At 39.4% G+C, this 22,351-nt stretch overlaps 1 protein-coding gene across 2 annotated transcripts in view; it reads left to right on the forward strand.

Moving 5' to 3' along the window:
* LOC107755262 (E3 ubiquitin-protein ligase SH3RF1-like) overlaps positions 1-22,351 on the forward strand; it is a 62,484-nt gene that overhangs the window by 24,172 nt on the left and 15,961 nt on the right. For both annotated transcript variants that reach the window (XM_016572002.1, XM_016572003.1), the window contains exons 3-5: positions 16,739-17,014; positions 17,507-17,602; positions 20,349-20,666. In XM_016572002.1, coding sequence (XP_016427488.1) covers positions 16,739-17,014; positions 17,507-17,602; positions 20,349-20,666 — 690 coding nt within the window. The remainder of the gene's footprint in view (positions 1-16,738; positions 17,015-17,506; positions 17,603-20,348; positions 20,667-22,351) is intronic.

Genomic DNA, 22,351 nt, shown 5'->3' on the forward strand with positions numbered 1-22,351 from the left:
AAAAAAAAAAAAAAGGGAATCCCTGCTGACCTACATATGAACAACATTCCAAATATATTTAATATCTATACCAATTCTGAATAGGCTTTTTGTTTTATAAATAAAAATAAGCCTAATTACATTGTGCTGTATGATTATGATGATTATTTCAAATGAGGAGTTTTATTAAACAATTTTGAGAGCATCATGTCTCTGGTTCTGTAATATTGAGCAGTGGTTGTTTTCAGATGTGGTGGGATTCTCAGGTCAAACTGAGGCAGCTCCTTTGAGATCGTGTTTTGTGTCTTATGGATTTTTTCTGTCCCTCTGTTTTGTGTCACACGCTCCTCTGTTGCTGTGAAAGTTTTGTTGGGGTCCTCAGGGGCTCTACATTTCAGTTCATCTGCATTTGTCCCTTGAGTGACGTTTCTTTAACCTCCCTTCTGCTTCATTTGTCCTGCTTTGTTTTCTTCCTTCCTTCACTCATGTCCCGCTTTACCCTTTTCAACACTCTTTTGCTCTTTCTTGCTTCACTTGTTTTTTTCTGTCCTTTGGTTTTTTTCCTTCTTTTTCCTTTCCCTTTTCTTTTCTTTTTCATTTTTTTTTCATGTGTTCATACTTTCTGTTGTTCTTTCTTGTGCTCTTGCCTTTCTTTTGCTCTTTATTTTTCTTTTTTGATCTCTTTATTGACAATTTTTCTTTCACTCTTTCCACTTCATTCTTTCCTTCTTTCAACCATTTTTCTTTCTTTTGTACTTTTGCCATCTTTCTTGCACTTACTCTTTACTGTACTGTTTTATTCTTACTCATTTTTGCTTTTTTTACCCTTTTGTTCTATTTTTGCTCATTCTTTCTTGATGTGGTCTCTTTTCTTTTGCTCTTGTGTTTCTTTTGCTCTTTCCCTTTTCACTCTATCCTTCTTTTGTTTTATTATTTTTTTTTGTTGCTTTATTTATTTGTGGTTTACATTTTAATTTTTTACTCTTGCTTTTTCTTTCACTATTTCGTTCTTGCTTTCTTTTTTGCATTTATTTTGCTTTTTATTTCTTTTTTTATTGCTTTTTCACTTCTGTTTACCGGTTTTCACTCTTTCTTGTACTCTCGCTCTTTGTCTGACTCTTATTTGCTTCTGTCCTTGCTCTTCTTTTTTCATCTCTATCTCTCTTTCAGCTGATAGTGTGATTAAGTGGTGATTGTGTGACTGTAACACTGAAGTGGATTAGAGAGGCAGCTCCGTGGGAGGGCGTGAAGCTGCAGGAATCGGTTCTGAATGTCGTGCTAATCAGGCTCGTGGAACTCGGCCTGGAACAGCTTCAGCGTTGGCTGTTGGCACTAAAGTGCAAGCGTGTGTTTAGCACTTTAATAAAGCTTGCTACGGTAACCTCATTAGTCTGATTCTATCAGGCTCCTCCCCCTCTAACTACGCCAAATTACATTAGACATTACATTTGCCTGTCACCATGACAGCCAGCCCACTGTTTTTCCTTGTTCTTCTTTTTTCTTCCTCTGATAGCTGAATGTTTGTGGTGAATATGGAAGTGCGATATGATATGTGACATGTAACCAAGTAAATCTGCTCTACTTAAACTTTATACCAGGTTATGAAAGAGATTTAGGAGATATTACAGGCCAAGTTACTAATCTCTGTTGCACACTTCTAACAGGATTTTCTGTTATCCAGACTTATTTGGGTTTGTTTGAAGAGATGAGAGCAGGTGGTCGGCTTGTTTCGTGTTAACACCGAGCCGAGCTCTAGCTGTATCGTCACCTAGCTTGCAGAGCTTTGCATTCTGGGTCCAATGTGCTTCCATATACCGGCCAATGAAACGAAGCCTTGACAGTTAGGTGAGAGATTTGACATGTGAGAGATAGAGAGGGGGTTTGTGTCTCTGAGGGAAAGCTGTATGAAAAGGAGAGATGAATTGCATTGATTGGGAGAACAGGCAGGAATAGATAGAAAAAGGGAGCACAGGTGGAAAAACATCCCAGAGTGAGGCTTTTTTCACATTTTGTTTCTTCGCTTCGTCCAAACGGCTAAGAACCAAGAAGTTGTTTTATTAATGTTTTTGTCACATTGGATTTTCCAGCAAAACTTGCATGCACAGAACAGCGCTTTCATTTGTGTGCCGCCGATGCGAAAAATGAGAGCTGCTCTTGGAAGACAATTTATTCTGAGATGAAACGCTTTGAGAAATGTGTTTATAGTACGAGTGTGACCAGGAGCATGAAAGATGCAAATTATATGTCATCAGTAGCTTTTTACAACCGATTGCATTCATTCCAACTGTAAAACGTACCAGAGAAATGTACCCTAGACATCTTTTCAGGACATTTTCACACCAACTCAAAAGAAACTCTGGTCTGCACCAAAAGCTTTCGTTTTGGTGAGAGGGAAAAAGAGAGAGAAGAGTGCACTCTCTGATGCTAATCACTTCTCTATCTCTTTCGTTCTTTTCACTCAGTCTGTCTTGCCACAAATGCGCGCACACACACACACACACACAAACACATACGCATCTTTGCATTATGTCTTTCACAGACTTTCAAGCACTCTGCTTCCTCCGTCATTATTTCTGCATTTGTAACAGCTTCATGCTGCGGTGAAGAGAGAGTGTGTGCATAAAGACCAGAAGTGTTGTCAGCAAGTAAGGAGAGAGATACAGAAGGAGGAGAGAGAACATGAGTGTGTGGAGATGGACAGAAGCAAAAAGAGAGAGAAAAAAGAGAGTTTGAGAGATGCAGAATTCTGCAATGATTGTGGGCAATGGAATTGGGGTGGTGAGGCTTAGTGGTTTGGGCACATGAGCGAAAGGTTGTAGGTTCAAAACATGCAGCAGATTGTCCCAACAATATGCATCTACATTTTATACTAGATACTATCCAAAAATGTGCAAAAAATTGCATCTTAGGAACACTATCGTTCTGAAGTTTGGGGTTGGTACTTAAAAAAAAAAAAGTTTTTTAACTTATTCTCACCAAGACTGCATAGTCTGCATAGACTATTTGACAGAAATACAGTCAGAACAGGCAATATTGTGAAAAATTATTACAATTTAAAAGAGCTGTGTTTTTTTTTTATTTTAATATATTTTAAATTGAATTTGTTCCTGTGATGGCAAGCTGATTTTTTTTTGCAGCAATTACTCCAGTCTTCAGTGTCACAGGCCCCTTAGAAATCATTGTAATATGCTGATTTGGTACTCACAAACATTATCACAGTTGAAAACAGTTATTTGTTATGGTAAGTGTGATGCATGTTTTTCAGGATTTTTTGATGAATAGAAAGTAAAAAAAAAAGCATTTATTTGAAATCGAAACCTTTGTCTTTAGTGTCACTTTTGATCAATTTAATGCATCCTTGCTGAATAAAAGTATTAATTTCTTTAAAAACAAATACATTGCTTCAACAGCAAGTGTATGCACTAGAAAGAAATCAGACGATGGTGCGTTTGATGCACAGGGACACACATGATCCTTTTAATATGGTAATTTTATCAAATTTCTGAAAGCACTGAACCTGCCTGTCTGAAATTGCCATTGGTCAACGAATTCCTTTGAGTGCACTGCAGCAAAAGTTACAATTGTCTCAACTTTTCTGCATGATGAAGCCCTACTTTAGCAAACCCTTGTGTTTTTCCTCTGAGTGCTCTCTGACATAGCTCCTTCTCGTTCGTAAGCACCTGCTTATGTAATCAGGTAGATGAATAAAAAAGGAGATGTGGTGAGGTTAAAAACTGAATGTTAAATAAGTTCTTACCTGTCTGTGTGGCCTTTTTCCCCCAGTCCTGAAGATTGAGAGTTGTGTTTTTCCACCCATGCAGTGTTAAGATATACAATCTGTGATCCTCCGCTCACCCCAAACCACCTGTCTTTACCATAGTAAGTGAGGTCAGGCAAGTGTACACACACACAGTGAGAGAAAAAGTGGCCACATACAAAATAACAGCACAAATTTGCTTTATTTTTCCAGTGAGTTACACATACACAGTTACGCACATCCTTCATGAAAACCACATGCTCCTTTCCCATAATTCCACTATAAAGCCCAGACCCCCTCCATGTTTAAACAGTTTCTTTTTGATGACTAATCTGTAGCTTACAAAAAAGTCTTGCCTCAGCAACGTCTCTGCTGCACTCCCATATGTTTAGTGTTTTACTCAATGAAAGACTTTTCTTCTCCTCTTAAATAGGCCTCTGCTTCTAGTTTTTGACATTTAGCTTTACACATGCCTGCTTCATGGTTCATTTGTCCACACATTTAGGCTTGGCAGCTTTGATCTCATGAAAGGACTCCAACTCCCATGAGACTTTGCACACCGGTCTATGGCAGATTGATTCAATCGAGCTGTAATGGCAGTGGTTCCCATGAGCCCCTAAAGTGTAGTTTGGTTCCCCATGGCAAGGTGAAATGCAGAGGTTTTATGGAGGTCGCTGACTGTGGAACAGGTGCGGGTTGTAATGAGGTTGGATGGTCACATGGCTTAAATAGACACAAGTGTATGACTGGATGACCCTAACGAAGGTAGAAGGTAAATGGAGAGGGCTGGGAAAGAGGGATCAGGAGAAAGCTGTTCTGTGATCGTGGTCCAGATGCACATCTGGGGTCCAGACAGCTAGCCGTGTGTTTTCTGAGCTTTACTTTGCCTCCTGTTTTTGTGATTCTCTCTTCCTCTGTTCTGTGGTTTATTGGTGTTGGGATAATATCTCATAGGCATTCATGCTGTGTCACGATAAAATGTGATGTCTGTAAATTTAAGCAATCAACTCTTTCCAGCATCCCATAAAATAAAAATAACAAGGTTGTTGACAAGATTGCATTTGTGTGTTTTGTGTTTCTGTCTAAAGGGTTGAAAGGCAGCGTAAAACTATGGATGACTGGGAGTAGCACTTAAATATAAAAAGGAATCAGTTATCATTTTGTTAACTGAAAAATAAAAATGTAAATAAAGTAAAATAAATATTTAATGTTAATTCTAACAATAAAACCATACATTAATAACTCATTTTTAAATGTACTTTTGTGCAAACAATGAACTTTCAGTGAATTGTAAGATGAATTTTAAGATAAGTGCTGATTTATTCAATTGTTATTTTACTGTTGCATCAAACTACATCTTTTAACATTAATTTAATAAACCGTTTTTAACGTCTGTTTTTAATTTTTTAATAAGTTGACTTACATTTTTATTTTTTAATTAATAAATTGAGGATGGACTATTTAATTAGTCTATTACATATAGTCCAAAAATTAAAAAAGTTGTTTTCTTGACTATTTTAAAATTTCCTATATACAGTGGGTACGGAAAGTATTCAGACCCCCTTAAATTTTTCACTCTTTGTTATATTGCAGCCATTTGCTAAAATCATTTAAGTTCATTTTTTTTCCTAATTAATGTACACACAGCACCCCATATTGACAGAAAAACACAGAATTGTTGACATCTTTGCAGATTTATTAAAAAAGAAAAACTGAAAAATGCTCAGTATTTAGTAGAAGCACCCTTTTGATCTAATACAGCCATGAGTCTTTTTGGGAAAGATGCAACAAGGTTATATCCACTGGATTTGGGGATCCTCTGCCATTCCTCCTTGCAAATCCTCTCCAGTTCTGTCAGGTTGGACGGTAAACGTTGGTGGACAGCCATTTTTAGGTCTCTCCAGAGATGCTCAACTGGGTTTAAGTCAGGGCTCTGGCTGGTCTGAATACTTTCCGTACCCACTGTATATATATAATTAGCTAAAACCACCAGTTTTTTTATTATTACTTCTCTGTCTTATAGCCCACAACAAATTTTGATTATTTTACAGACATTTGTGGACACCTTATGCCGAGTTCACACTGCACGATTTTCAAACTCGTCGTATCGCCGTTGTTTTCACACTGCGTGACTATCTGGGGTGGCATTCAGTTGCTGCTGTGTTCACATTGCACGGGGGTTTCACACTGCATGACTTCACAATAGGAAGAATCGCCGACAGCTCTGTCTGGTCCGCAAACTACATTTCACAACAAAACACACGCGAGAAGTGATAAGGAAATAACGCGAGAACCCGCATGCGTCAGACTCGTTCTCGAGCGAGACTGGAATTATTTTAAATATATATACAGCCCGCAAATAGTCTGTGAGCAGATTTCCAGCTACAAGGAGAAAAAGAAAAACAGATTACGCAGGAGGGAGATGCAGGGAACAGGGATTGGGTGTTCTGCAAAGAGAGTTGGAGGTAAATAATCGGGCTAAAATCGTGCAGTGTGAACTCGGCATTAGTATCTCAACTCAGGATAGTTTGAGGTCCCTGGTAGTGCTGGGTGGTATACCGGTTCATACCAAATACCGGTGTTTATTTTTGTTATGATATGAATTTTTAAAATACCGCAATAGTTAAAACAACGTTCTGAACGCTACACTGTTTGAAAGGGGTCCCTTTTCACTGTTGCACTGTCGTGAGTGAACAGCTGTATGTGTTACTAAGCGTGAAAGTTCCGAAACTGAAGCTGTAGAACTAATAGAACGTGATGACACAGAAGAACTCATCCACAATATCCACATTGACCGCCACAAATATCCACCGCCCCCTGCCATCAGCTCCCGCGTCTCACACACACGAGCGCGACTTTAGCACTAGATTTAGCAACTTCAGACCCTTTTAGCGGCTTTTTTCCATAGAATATTCATACTGACAAACCTAGCGACTTTTTTGGATAAACCTTAGCTATGGTTCAGTTGGAAGATTTCACCAGTGCTGTCCCGCGAATTGACCGCCACAAATATCCACCGCCCCCTGCCATCAGCTCCCGCATTTCACACACACGAGCGCGACTTTAGCACTAGATTTAGCAACTTTCAGACCCTTTTAGCGGCTTTTTTCCATAGAATATTCATACTGACAAACCTAGCTATAAACCTTATAGCTTGGAAGATAGCTTTGGATAAACCTTAGCTTGGAAGATTTCGCCAGTGCTGTCCCGCGAACGCGAGGTCTGACTTTCCCGGAGAAGTGTCACCTCTCTCGGCGTCTGTTCTGTGCAGTGAGCGGCAAAGAAGCAGCGCATTCAGTTGGCCGAACTGCAGCCGACTCGTCAATAAATGAGTACAAAACAGCGTTTCCTAGCACCTGTCGCTTACTGATTGTTGGGAATTATAAATATGAGCGTAGTTCGTCTGATAATATCACATGCACTTTTTTGTTTGTTGTTTTTTTTAAGTTTGTTACTCAGACGCAGGCAGTGCGCTGCATGAGACAAAAAAGTAATATAGCCGCTCTTTAGTGTAGATGCATGTTGATTTTATCAGACGATGCCACGATTATAAATGAGAGTGACTCCTGGTTAACATGTATTAAAAGGGGTCATGTTTTGTCACTATTTAGTGTGTATTTTTTGACAATATTCACTCATCATGACAGTAAAATAGGGCATTCTAAGTCAATATACTGCAGTATTTCCTCTCTCAATCAGTAGAAAATATGGTTAACAACCGGTCATGTATGAAAAAAAAAATACTGTCATGTACCGTGAAACCGGTATAATTGTGAAAAATACCGTGATATAAATTTTTGGTCATACCGCCCAGCACTAGTCCCTGGAACATACTTGACCGTATAGAAATATTTTACACATTATTGTTCCTTGGTCAGGGTTTGTGTGATGGAATTGTGTGATGGAATCTAAGAGCCAATCCCTTGTTTAGATAAGGATTTGTGTCTCAGTCCTAAATGTTTTAGGAGTACCTAGGTAGGTTACCCAACTTATCCACATTTTGTGCAAATTTTTTATTTAAAAAAAAAAAAACAAAATTTTTTTTTACCCTCACTTTCGGGTTGAGTATCTAGTTGGGACCAGTTAGGAAGCTGAAATTTTCGCACCTGTATATAATAAATCACTCAAAAAAGGAAAGTTAAAAATGGCCAAGCAACCTTCACTGTACCATTTAATGGTTTAAAGGTCAAAATCTAGTTTTATCTGTTTTGTAATGGGGATTAAGCTTTTAGATACCATTCTACCGCACGCATTATGATAGACCTATAGAAAAAAACATTTGAATCTTTTTCTTTTCTAAGAATGGCTTAACTTGAAGTGCTGTAAAAAAAAATTGGGAAAAAAACATTATTTTAAGGTACTTTATGATATGTTGCCATACGGCAACAGCATACAATAGTGGATCTAACTTAGAATAAGTGTAAGCTTACTTATAATTAATATTGTTCTCGTAAAGAGACAGTGGCAAGGAAATGAACACAAAGAGTATGCTGCCATATGGCTACACCATGCGGTAGAGGGTTAAGTGTTTTCCCATTTTCCCTCTCAGTGTGTGTCAAATCAAGTGTTGTTTTCTAGCATCCTGCCATGAAACTTCTGCATCTCGCCACCTCCCCACCTCTCATTTCTGTGTTCTGCTGTGAGGGTAACAGAAAGAACTGTGGATCTTCTGCAGATGTTGCCATGGAAACCTACCCCGTTTCACTTTTGACCGTGGGAGCACACTGCTCATTTGCTGGATATAAAGGTCAGGGGTTGAATGTAGAAAGACAAGACAGCAAGTTCATGTCTATAACCTGATTAGCTCTCTAACTGTTCTTCCTCCCTCCCTCCCTCCGTCCCTCCCTCCCTCCCTCTTTCTCTCTCTCTGATCTAACATAAACACTGTTCTTTCTGTTCCTCATCAAGATCTTGCTGCAGTCTGATAAGCCTTTGCTTCTTATTGGTTTCAAATCATTGCAGAAGATCCCACTGCCTGGCCAAACCTGATGTTTTGTTATTCAGACCTCAGCCCGGCATCGACTGCATCAATTCCCTCCTTTCCTCGGACATAAATGCCCACTCAGCATCCTCCACACCTTGATCTATCATCCTTTACAAAGTAATTATCCACTAAAGCTTCAGCGGGGAGGCCCGTTACTCTCGCAGTAAGAAGTATGAGGCTTCAGCAGCAGCTGTAGGTGGGAGTCCATTTTTAGCAGAGGACACAGATGAGGGAGAGGTCAGGTCATTTCCCAGTGGTCATAAACGGAGCCATTAGCAGCCCATTTCAGTTAATATAGATGTAATGAAAACAACACGGCTGCCACACGCACACAAACTCCTGTCAATAAACCTACGTCATCTCCATTTGGTGAATCTGAATGTGTTAGGGTTACGAGGTAAGCACTACTCTCTGATGGGCTTGATTGCTTGCGCCTCTTGGGAGTTGTCCTCTTTTTCCTGTCATCTCTCTGTGTGTTGGGGGATTTCTTAAGCTAAATTATTCTAGATGGGGGTCAGACTGTCTCCTGCCTGACCCACCCACCCCAACTCCTATAACAGCTCTTGTAAAAACCATCAGGGAAGCATTGCACTGCCCTTCCGTGCACTGAGAGCATTTTAATGCGTCCTTTGCGTACTCCAAACACGCACTGATTCAGTTAATGTGTGGAGTGTCTGTTTCCTATTGCACCCCACCTGGCGTAACCTTTTTTTAATGACTTTCTTGTCGTAATTTGCCTTTAGCGTTGACTCTTAGCACTATTATCAAGGGCTGCAGACTGTGACTAAAATTAAAAAAAATTACAACAATGAACAGCATGAACTAGGGGTGTGCGATATGACGATTTTTGATCGTGGACGATAAAAATGTCTCCACGATCTGCTTTTGAAGAAATATCGTAGTATCTTACAGCGCACATTCTCAGTTGCAGTTCTGGCGCCACCGTCTCAATACAACCAAAGAAGAGACTTTGTATACAACGCCGCATACATTCACGTCAGTGTTAACTCCGCGGCAGAGTTACTCTCACGGGACACTGCACTTATTCGCAATCACAAAAGTACATTATTTGCCGGTTAAATGTTTCATTCGCGCGCTGGTCAGACGTGCGGTTTTTCTGAGCGCCGCATACACTGGAAGCGCACTAAAAAGCCTGTCAAACAGCGCCTGATTACTGAACTAAGTTGTCTTTTGCGCTAATACTGTCAAAACACACAAGGTTTACATATAGACTCAGTTGGTTGTCTAAAATGAAAGTAAACAGTTGAGAGAAAAACAGATACGTGCCTGTATATTAGATGCGTGCAGCTCTTAAAGGGATAGTATTAAACATGCAACCGACTGTCATTAAAGGGATAGTTCACCCTAAAATTTATTTCTGTCATTATTTACTCACTCACGTTGTCCCAAACCTGTATTAATTTCTTTCTTGTGCTGAACACAAAAGAAGATATTTTGAAGAATGTGGGTAACCAAACAGTTGCTGGTCCACATTGAATTTGATAGAAGGAAAAAAATACTATGGAAGTCACTGTGGACAAGCAACTGTTTGGTTTTCCACGTTCTTCAAAATAACTTTTATGTTCAGCAGAAGAAAGAAACTCATTCAGGTTTAAAACAACTTTTTGAGTGAGTAAATGATGGTATATAAATAAAACACTGACAGAATTGACAGACAGATGACAGAATTTTTTTGGGGGGTGAACTATTCCTTTAACGTTAATAAAACAACAAAACACAATGAGAAAAATCACTCATTACTCTTGACTGAAAAACTCAGTCTATATAGTGTTTTATTTTCATATTTTGTTCATTCGATTTCTTGAATGCTCCTGCTAAATACTCCTATTGTACCTTAAAATAAAGCACTGTTTGTTTTATTTGTATAATATGTGCAGTTGTAATGTGTATCTTTTTTCTTATTTTTTAATAACAAAGATAAAATAATGACAAATAGTTTTATATTCACCCACTTTGGCCTAAATATCTGCATTCTTTTTTTTTTTTGTTACCTTGAAAGTAGGGTGGCCATATGTGCCGCTCATACAGGACACATCCTGGCCAGGATTTTTATATTGCCTAAAACATCCAAAGTAGTTTGACCAATAACATGCAGGTATTGTATATAATCGACCAATCGTGGCGCGTGAGAAGGTGAGATCTACAAAGAACGATCAAAGCGATGCAAATAAGCGCATGTGTTTGTTCATTCATTCGACTTGAAGCGTCGCTGCACACTGATCATTGAATGACACCAAAATATTGTATGATTCGAAAGTATTAGGAGCCGTCTAATCTGCTCTCTATAGCTCTCGTGACATACAGCGATCGATCTGCACAGTGCAAACAGCCAAAACCTGGATATTTTAGGCAATATAGAAATCCTGGCAAGAATGCGTCCTGTAAGGCATTGTCTTTATAATAGGGAAATTAGTTTAACTGTTCTGCTCAGACAACTAAACAAAATAGTAAAACCAACATGACAAAGAACCGTGATAAAATCGTGATATTTCTAAAGAAAAAATCGTGATATGATATTTTTTCCATATCGCCCACCCCTAGCATGAACCATGATGTCCGATTCGCAAGTGAATGACTCTTATTAACCTGTTCTTGTTAGAGTCAGTCATAAAGATTCACAAAAGATTATCAAACTCACTCGTTAATTACCAGATCAGTGAATTGTTCAGAACAGTTACTGTTTAATATTGATTGTTAAATGAAAGTCATTTTTCAGTAATGTCTTATTCGAAATGAACTGTGAGACTTAAATCAGTTCGTTTACTGATTTGTTGTTCATATAATCTGATACGTAACCACAACACAATTTTAACACAATAGTAAATTATTGATGGTATTTGGAGCTAATTTGTACTAAATGCAATGAAAATGTTTTGTTCACAAAACGTTTGTGTAACTTAAAGTGATAGTTCACCTAAAAACTATTCTGTCATTAATTACTCACCCTCATGTCGTTCCAAACCCGTAAGACCTTCGTTCATCTTCAGAACAAATTAAGATATTTTTGATGAAATTTCTTCTCTTCCCTGTCTGTCTTTGACGCGTGTAGTACCACGACGCATGTGTGGGCATTCTTCTGCTTGCAAACAAGGTGCAACGCATCCAGGTTCTACATCAGAGCGCCAGCTCCTGCGTCAACAGCATCATTACACGCATGCATGGTACTCTCGTGAATGCGTGCTGAAGACTGACAGGAAAGTGAAGAAATTGTTGAATAAAGTCGTTATTTTTGTTTTCTTTGCACACAAAAAATATTCTTGTAGCTTCATAAAATTAAGGTTGAACATGGACTATTTTAACAATGTCCTTACTACTTTTCTGGGCCTTGAACATGTCAGTTGTGTTGCTATCTATGCAGGGTTGGAAAGCTCTCAGATTACATAAAAAATATCTTAATTTGTGTTCTGAAGATGAACGGTCTTATGGGTTTGGAACGACATGAGGGCGAGTAATTAATGACAGAATTTTCATTTTTTTGGGTGAACTATCCCTTTAAGTTGTTGTCAGAATACTAAAATGTTTCTTTGTCACCAAAAAATATTCTTGTAGCTTCATAAAATTAAGGTTGAACATGGACTATTTTAACAATGTCCTTACTACTTTTCTGGGCCTTGAACATGTCAGTTGTGTTGCTATCTATGCAGGGTTGGAAAGCTCTCAGATTACATAAAAAATATCTTAATTTGTGTTCTGAAGATGAACGGTCTTATGGGTTTGGAACGACATGAGGGCGAGTAATTAATGACAGAATTTTCATTTTTTTGGGTGAACTATCCCTTTAAGTTGTTGTCAGAATACTAAAATGTTTCTTTGTCACGAGACATTTTCATATATTTATGAAGTCAAAAGTTTTATTTCACTCCTGACTGTTTAATTTTTAGTGGCTCCCTAGTTGTTTCTTTAGTCTGGAGCCTTGTCAACCTGTCCAAAACATGATCTAGACAGTGATGGGTCACAGATGAGATGGGTGTGAATTGAAAAGACGCGAAACGAGGGGGACGACTGGAAAGAGTCTTCTTTGAGTGAGCTAAAAGGCTGTATTATATGACATTAGTTTGCCTCTAACAGTGATTTAGAGATGGTTAGGGATGTTTGTGGATATTAGAGCCTTAATAGTGATTGATGGCTTGTGACTGGGAGAGCTCATTAGTATTGTATTACACATTTCTCATTAGTGCTGTATTAGGCACATCTAGCTGTCACGCTTTGACAGATTAAAGGAAGGTTCCACTCCGCTAAGGAACGTCAAACATCGCTGCCAGCCGAATTGTGTGATGGAATCTAAGAGCCAATCCCAAACATTATTTATTTTTTTTGTTCTCAGTTTTTATAAAATGTATCACTACCAATAGTTTTACAACTTACCAATGTGCCCTTGAGCAAGACATTTAACCATGACAAGATTATTTTTTGCACTTCATGATTTTAAGGAGTTTTGATTCAAGAATAAATTCAAGGCATATCATTGCCTAAGTACTGTACTACGACTGATTCATCACCTGTGAACGTGAAACTCTGAATAGAATACAGAGTTTAATTACTCAAATTTATTAACTGAAACGTTATTGTCAGTTTTTGGCTAAATGAAAACTTTGATTTTGGTTTTGGTTCATAGTAAAAGATTAATTTCAGTCACTAAACTTAAAGGTATAGTTCTCCAAAAAAAAAAAATTTTCTGCTGTCATTTACTCACCCTCATGTTGTTCCAAACCTGTAGGAGTTTCTTTTTTCTGTTGAACACACAAGAAGATATTTTGAAAAATGTTGGTAACCAAACAGGTTGCTGGTAGCCATAGACTTCCATAAAAATTTTTTTCCATACAATGGAAATCAGTGGCTAGCAGCAACTCTTCTTTTGTGGTCAGCAGAAGAAAGAAATTCACGTAGGTTTGGAACAACATGAGGGTGAGTAAATGACTGAAATTTCATTTTTTGGTGAACTATCCAAAATGCGAACAGGTCTTTACTATAATGCAAAATTACAACTTATTTGAGAAACAGTTGCATTCATGAGTCTTTTCTTTTCCCCCCATCTTGGTGATAATTGTACTGTACTGTAAGGCACTGGAAAGAATCTACGAAATGACAAATTAGTTGTAATTGGCAATTAGAGAGGATAGATCAGCATGCCTGCAGTGTAGACTCTGAAAGCCACCAGAGGTTTTTATTTTGTTACTAGGTATTTTTAGGTATCTTGTTTACATTATAATCGAATTTGCTTCAGCACTGGGGAGCGTTTTAACAACATAAAGGTGTTGTTGTTTTTCCCTCCAGTAAGAGAAGTTTAGAGCAGTTGCACAGCAGTGAGTCATTTCAGGCCCGTTGGACGCTCAGAGCTGTCTTGCATTAGTGTCTTAATATTGTGTAGTTCTTCTGATCCAGGTTCATCCAGTCTTACTCTTCAGATCTTCGGGGAGACAGACTGGTGTTTATCCCTCCTGTCCCATGAAAGAGTTCTTGGAGCAGGATGAGTCTTGAGATTGGAAAGCCTCAAAGGCAACGAGTGGCCTCACTTTTTTTTAATAGAACTAGTGAGGTTCATGTAACCTTAACAAACGGGCAAGCATACACATGCACACCTTCAGTGCTCTGTTTGGCCTGGATAAAAGCCTGAATGCGGTTCTTTCATGTCGGTCCAGTTCAAGCGATCTTTAGCGCCCTTCGTTTTCACACGCAAGGCTTAGACCGGAAAAACACACACACACACACACACACACACCGGCCGTCCTAACATTCATTTGATCAAACTCTTTTTCTTTCTTTCTCCTTTTCTTTCTTGTCCTATTCTTTTTTTTTGTTTGTTTCTCATCCTCCCATCTTATCCCTTGTTCTTTAGTGTATTTCCTCTTCTCTCACTCTTTCTGTCTGTTTCATGCTCTAAGCTGAGCAAAGTGGGTAAATCTGCAGATCTGCTGACAGCTGCCTTTGAGAGAGGCCCACAGAAGGGGGGATGAAAACAGCACAGAGGTGCACAGATGAATGGAGCTTTGATTTTTCAGTTGTTCGAGCCCGTAGACTTGGGCACAGCATTACGTTACATCAAATAAAGCTGTCGGCCCAAATTACATAGAATTGTGAGCAAATAACAATTCTTAAGTTCATCTTTATTTCCTGTTTGGTTTGTTTTTAAGTTTGAGAAAGGGATGTGGTTTCTGAAAGGTCAGTTTGCCCTCTAGTTAGTTGTCTCAGTGTCTGGCTGGCCGTCTGTCCTCTCTGCGGTGAGTGGTGCTTAGTCACTGTCTGATCCTCCTCTGAACTGAACAGTACCACATCAGTCTCTCTCTCTTCGGTTTCCCATGTTTTCTTTCTTTCATTCATCCTTTCTTTCTTCCTGCCTGCCTTCCTTTCTTTCTGCCTACTTTCCTGCCTGTTTTACTTCCTTCGTAAAGTACCTTTTTACCTACCCACTTACACCTTTGTTCCCTCATTCCTGCCCACGCAAAAACCTGCCCATCTACATGCTATCTGCTTTTCTTTTCTTCCTTTCTTCCCTCCTTGCTTCCTTCCCTCCTTCCTACCTACCTACATACTTATCTGCCTACCTACCTTCCTTCCTGTCTACCTTCCTAACCAACTTCCTTCTTATCTACCTACCTACAGTACCTAACCACCTTCTTTCTTTCTTACGTCCTTCTTACCTGTCTACCTATCTGCCTACCCACCTTCTTCCTTTTCTACTTCCTTCCAGCCTGCGTACATAACAAACTTCCTTTTTTTCTGTCCCCTTACCTACCTTCCCTCATGCCTACCTAACCATATTCCTTCCTTTCCACCTTCTTTCCTCTCCTTTATTTCATTCTTACCTACCTACCTACCCTATCCCATCTGCCTACCCACCTTCTTTCTTTATTTCCTTTTTACCTACCTACTTAATCCTCTGCTCTACCTGTCTGCCTACTCACCTTCCTTCCTTCCTTCTTTGCTTCCTTCCTGTCTACCTACCTAGCCACCCTCCTTACTTCCTATCTACATTCCTTCTATTCTTCCTCCCATAATTTATTCCTACCTATCTGTCCACACCACCGCCCATCTATCTTCTTTCCTTCCTTCCTTTTCAATACCTTCTAGTCTTTTATAATGATATTCTGATTCTCTTTGTCATTTGTTGTGATTATCATTCTCCTCACTATGCCCAGGAGATGCATGCTAAAGTAGAGGAAGCCCATGGGGCTTTATGCGGAGTGGTGGTGGGGGAGGGGGGGTTCTCTTGGACAGAGGGCCCCTCTCTTTAACAGTTTGCCTAAAAAGGGTTCATTCAGTTCAGCAGAACTGCGTCTGCTGCCTCCTCCCTCTCTCTGGCTGTGGATCATTGTCAGGCCTGAAAGGAGCTTTGACCAGTTCCAGGCGACTGGTTCTGCACCATAAAACTCCATGCACATTGATAAATGGGCTTGCCCCACAACATTGTGAATCCATTGGCATATCCCAGGGCATTTTGGGATTGCCAGACAAGGAGGCAGTCAGTAAGTTAAGCAACACAGACGGTGCAAGACAGACAGAAAAAGCAGTTAAGCACAGACAAACAGAGAGTCCAACAAGGTCAGGCTGAAAGACAAGCCAGACAGACTGATTGCTCATATGCAGCACAAAAGCTAGTAGTGATCTTATGTGATAGTGTTCTGTACTGTATAGCTGAGCGAAGACTGTATTTATGTGGTTGTTCGTTTCTTTTCATTTTGCAGATGTCCATGTTATGGATAGTATGTGATAGGCTCCAAAGATAGCAGTGTATAGGTTTTAAAAAACCTTGCAGCAAAGGGTTTATTACAGAATCTCTGCCTTCACTTTACACTTAACACCCTCCTCCACTCCACACATGGTCACGCTCTATGAAAGCTGGCTGTGGTTATCACGGTCACCCTTCGCCTGTCCTATGAGTTTGAAAAATGAATGTGCTTTTGAGTGCTGATCTTGCATTGTCGATGAATCCAAGTTGCTTTGCAAACCCTGGGCTCCCACTTTTAGTAATCCTCCACTTCTTTTTCTCTTTCCTGCAGGGAGTTCCTCAGCTACCTTGTGCCAAGGCTTTATACAACTATGATGGCAAAGAGCCCGGAGATCTCAAGTTCAGCAAGGGTGACATCATCATCTTGCGCCGGCAGGTGGATGAAAACTGGTACCATGGAGAGATGGGCGGAGTCCATGGATTCTTCCCCACCAACTTTGTCCAGGTCATCAAACCTCTCCCACAACCGCCCCCTCAGTGCAAGGCCCTGTATGACTTTGAGCTGAAAGACAAGGAGGCTGACAAGGACTGCTTGCCGTTTTCAAAGGTGCTGGAAATCTAATCACAATACAGACTTCGACCTTCATCTTTACTCTTTACTCATTCACACACACCTTCCATTTACAAGTTCAAAAACAAGTGGTAACACTTAATGCATTGGGTGTCATAAACTAACAATGAACATTTTTTGCAGCCTTTTTTAGATCCACCCCATGATCACTTAATTTGCATGGAAAAAGAAGCATAATTTCTTTTTTTGTTTGTTTCACTTAAAATGAAAATAATACAGGTTTTGAAAGACGTGGGGGTGAATACTTTTGGGGTGAGCTAACAGCACTGTTTTAATGTTGGAGAAATTGGAAAATGGAAAAAAAAATTATTATGCTTGCAACTTAAGTAAGAAAAAAAAAAAAAAAAAAAATGCCTGGCTTTCACTGATGCCTATGAGTTGCACTATTTTTTATAAACTTTTTAACAACTTGCCGTGAGGGCTTTTGGCTGAATAACAAGGAACCTGCTTTTTTCTGTCCGCCCTCAGGATGATATTCTTACTGTGATTCGTCGTGTGGATGAGAACTGGGCGGAAGGCATGCTGGGAGATAAGATTGGCATCTTCCCCATATCGTATGTAGAGGTGAGTCATATCAGTGCATTTAAAACTGTCATTGTTCCCTGATGTTTTCAAGTTTATATTTAGATTTTTACTGGAAACCTTCAAAATATTCTCCTGCATTTTATGAGTTTACTACCCTTTGTTGCCATTTTTGTTGTCACATCCTGTTCATTTGGCCGGTCTTTCACCCCAACCATGTCTTTGTTTCTGTTCTTGTTGAAACGCACATCTCTTTAAGATCTCAGAGATCAAATTGTTGCTAATTATTTGAGATTATTGTGTTATATGGTATTAAAACCTCATCAGCCTTTTAATTTTTTCTGATGCAAATCTCAAAACATGAACAGCCTTGTCTTTAAACACTGCTCTCTTGAATCACTCAACCTCAAGCAAGCATAGGTACAATTATCATAGCCAACTTCACGTGTTGCAGCAGCTTACATCTCACAACACCTCATGTCCCTCCTCCCATAAACATAGGCAAAAACCTTTATGAACCCTGGCAGAGCCAGCGTGAGCTCTCCACCAGCCACGTGTCTAACCTGTGGGGAAAAAATAACCATCAAAAGACATTCAAAAATAGCTTCTGTCAGAATAGTGCTGCTTAAATAGCATCTCTCTCACGCAGAGCGAGAGTACGAGGGAGGAGAGGGGCGGAGGCTTTGAGCTTGAACAAAAGCCCTGGCAGTTTTCACTAAACCAGACTTTTTCCCAGTGAATGCTTTTGAAAAAGTAATCTCTGATACCGGTGACATCAAAAGTGACATTCACTCAGGTACTTGATTGAAAGAGAGTAACGGGGGGAAAGGTTTTTCTGTTCCCATGTCACCTTCTGCCACCATAAATTTATGTTTTCAAAGAGTGACTTGGAAATGGAATCAGGAATGTGTCTTTCTTAGTAACTGTCACCTATGCACTAGGACTGAGGGATATGTCAAAAATATCTTATCGATAATTGCCTTAAAATATCGCGATATCCGATAATATCGTCTACGTAAGCCCCACCTCCACCACGCCCCGCCCCGCCCCCGCTGAGACAACATTGCCGACATGCACCATAAACACACCATGTTCAGTTTGGTCTTAATTATTGCCACAAAGTTTGGTTTTACTTTTCTTAGTTTGGGCTTAAACTAACAGAAAACATTAGCTTTGCTGTTATTTTGGTGTTGCTAATAATTTCCACTCTGTTCTTATCAAATTTGTGTTTGAAATGAATTTCGTTTTGTGAGGAGAACTCTGCAGCGTTGTTTTTAAACTTGTAGTCAACCTATAACGTATTTGATATTTATCATGTATGACTAAAATCATGCAGGGATTAAAAATGTATATAAGAGGCGGCTTTTGTGCGTGCATTTTGTGTGTGTGTGTGTGTGTGCACCACAGAAAACAGCGCGCGAGTGCAGAAGTGAGTTCTATTTCGTCTTCTTGCAGTTGAACCTTTTGAAATTACAATAAATGTGCATACAGAAATCGAGAAGCAGAATCGAAATGTATAATTTTATAACAAGTAATTTTATTCCTGACCTTATGCATCTGATCTGATTTCCGAAATTGGAATAGCTTTTCGATGCTCAACCCTCCTACTAAATTATTTCACTCTTGCATGCAAAAAGACCTGGTGATTATGGGGCTATGTAAAATATTTTTTACAACTTACTAGGTTTATCATTTGTCATTTTTTCCCGATAATGTTGATAATCGTCTGTTACCTGACTGTTGACATCGACATCGCGATACTTAAGAGACATCGTCGATATATGATGTCATATCGCCCAGCCCTACTATGCATTATTTACTGTCTGACTGAGTTTGCAAGGGCAACACTGGAATAATAATGAGCTGATCTTGAAGTTATATTACATTTTATTACCACTCATCTTAGGTGAATCATATGAAAAAACAGCTCGTTTTAATTCTAGGATTTGCTTTAGATCTAGTATTGTTTGCTCTACTAGTCAAAAGTTTGAGGATTTGGCTGGTGCTGATCCAACATCTTCTTTTTTGGGCATGATGTCTAATTTCTTGTCAGTGTACCTTGCCAATGTTCTTGCCAATGTATCTCATATTGTTTAATTTATTAATACGTTCACAAATCATATAACATATGAATAAATGAATCCATTGTAACACTGCACCTAAGCACTCTACGCCTGTATTCAGCATCTATAGCAGAATTTAATCAATCCTCATCGTGACCTAGATCAGAGCGTGTTTAGGTGAAATCTGTGTAGGGTTCTTCATTTGATGGGCTGCTCTCATTTGTGTAGAAAGTGAGGTGGATGCTCGGGGTGATGGGTGTTGCTCTGTCATTAGCTGGAGACTCACTGCTCGCCTGCCTTTGATTTCAGTTTCACATGAAATCAGACATGGCCTGCAGTCCCATCACACCCACTGCCCCACATACTGTACACAGAGTCTTTGAACTCTTCCATCACTTTTTACTCATCTCTTCTTGCTCAGCACTTTTTTGTTGTTGTTGTAGACGGTGCATGTAGCCACAACTAATGTAGATATTTTTCAGTTTGTTGATTAAAGATTCATTACGTTCTCTGTGTACTCCTGCTTCTTTCATTCTCTACAAGTACATCATGCCTTGTTAGATTACATTTAAAGAAAGTGTGCAAAATGTGCATATTGAGTGCTCAAATGGGCATTGTGGGTTCAGATCTGGCTCGCAACATTTCTAAAAGTCTAAAATTAGATACAGTAGTAATAGTATGTGGTGTAAAGTATTATTTCCGTTCACTCTCTCTTCCACGTTCAGTTTAACAGTGCAGCACGACAGCTTATAGAACTGGACAAGCCATCTGAATGTGGAGGAGACTCCAGTGAAGGGACGTCCTCCTCTTCCTCGGGCCCCCAGGCTAACGGCTCCCAGAAAGCCTCTGGAGAGAAGAAGAACAGTAAGAAGCGACACTCCTTCACCTCTCTGACTATGTCCCATAAGCCCTGCCTGGCCCCTCCACCACAGAGACACTCCATGGAGATCAGCGGCCCGGTTCTGATCAGCTCCTCCAACCCCACAGCAGCGGCCCGGATTGGAGAGCTCAGCGGAGGCCTGTCCTCCAGCGCACCTTCACAGGTGAGAGATGATGAATGGATTGACACTCATGCAGCATATCAGAGCACACCATGCAGCCTTGTGTTGTAACTATGTTAGAGAGATTTGGTGATGGGGAAACAGATAATCCATAAGGAGAGGAAGATGATGATTATTTCAGCATGATGGTGGCTGACCTCTAAATGTTCTGTTCCTCATCCACTTTTTCTCTCTCCGTGTTATATATAGATTAGTTCTCATACTGAGTGGTGGTAAGGACATCATTTCTCACTGAGGATGAGCTTCTCAGCTGTGGCCATGGTTACACAGCCTAAGTTCACATGCACTCGCACACGTACTCAGTACAGCAGGATCTGCACAGATGTATTAAAAATAGACTGGGGAAGATGAAAGTCAGGCTCAAATCGGACTCCCACTAATGCCTTAATGCCTTTCCTTGGAGATATCTTGAAGTCCAGTCTCAAAGCATATGTGACATGATCACCTAAAACTAGGCTTTCTCATATACTTGGAGAAGTTTGTCTTGATAGGCTAATGTGAATGCTGTTTTCAAATTTACTCATTTAGCCATTGTTTATTAGGTACCACTGTTGATAGTATGTATGGATATGGTATAGTTAGTATGATTTTTTTCAGACAAAAAAAAAAAAAATATATATATATATATATTTTTTTTTTAAAACCCTTTTGATAATATTCTATACATTTTCTCATTCTCAGTTATCCGTCTCTTACTGTCAATATTCTATAAATGTCATTATATACACTACCATTCCAAAGTTTGCGATTTGTAAGATCTTTTTTTGTGTGTGTTTGAATATTTGATCAAACATATAGTAAAAAATATTGTTAAATATTATTACAATTTAAAATAAAATAACTGTTTTCTATTGTAATATATTTAAACATTTATTTTTATTCCTGTGATGGCAAAGCTGAATTTTCAGCATCATTACTCCAGTCTTCAGTGTCACATGATCCTTCAGAAATCATTCTAATATGCTGATTTCATGCGCAAGAAACCTTTATTATCAGTGTTGAAAACTGTTGTTCTGTGTTAATGTTTTTGTCGAACCCATGATGCTTTTTTTCCAGGATTCTTAAAGGGGTCATATGACGTTGCTAAAAAGAACATTATGTTGTGTATTTGGTGTAATGCAATGTGTTTATGCGGTTTAAGGTTCAAAAAACACATTATTTTCCACATAATGTACATTATTGTTGCTCCTCTATGCCCCGCCTTTCTGAAACGCATCTATTTTTACAAAGCTCATCGGTCTGAAAAGCGAGGTGTGCTCTGATTGGCCAGCTATCCAGTGCGTTGTGATTGGCCGAATACCTCAAGCATGTGACGGAAATGTTACGCCTCTTACCATACTGTGATGCCCTGTGTCCTGGGCTGGCGCGACAAGACAAAAACAATATAACCCATTACAAACGAGGCATTTGTTGCATCCAGTGGGGACATAATTACGGATTATAATGACTCATACTGTCTTTTTACGCAGGATATCATCCTCTTTTGGAAGGCCAAATAAAGTAGTTTCGCTTTCACATCGAAAAACACAGCGCCTTAACGACATGGCGGCGGCGGCAACGACAATACTACAGCGAGAATAAAAGTTACGCCGCCTTTTTTTTTTTGCGTGAACATTTGGGCGGCGTTATGCAAATCTTCCCCGATAGTGACGTAGGTATGTGGGGGC

The sequence above is a fragment of the Sinocyclocheilus rhinocerous genome, unplaced genomic scaffold (genome assembly GCF_001515625.1).
Source record: "Sinocyclocheilus rhinocerous isolate Xijiao unplaced genomic scaffold, SAMN03320098_v1.1 scaffold562, whole genome shotgun sequence".
NCBI lineage: Eukaryota > Metazoa > Chordata > Actinopteri > Cypriniformes > Cyprinidae > Sinocyclocheilus > Sinocyclocheilus rhinocerous.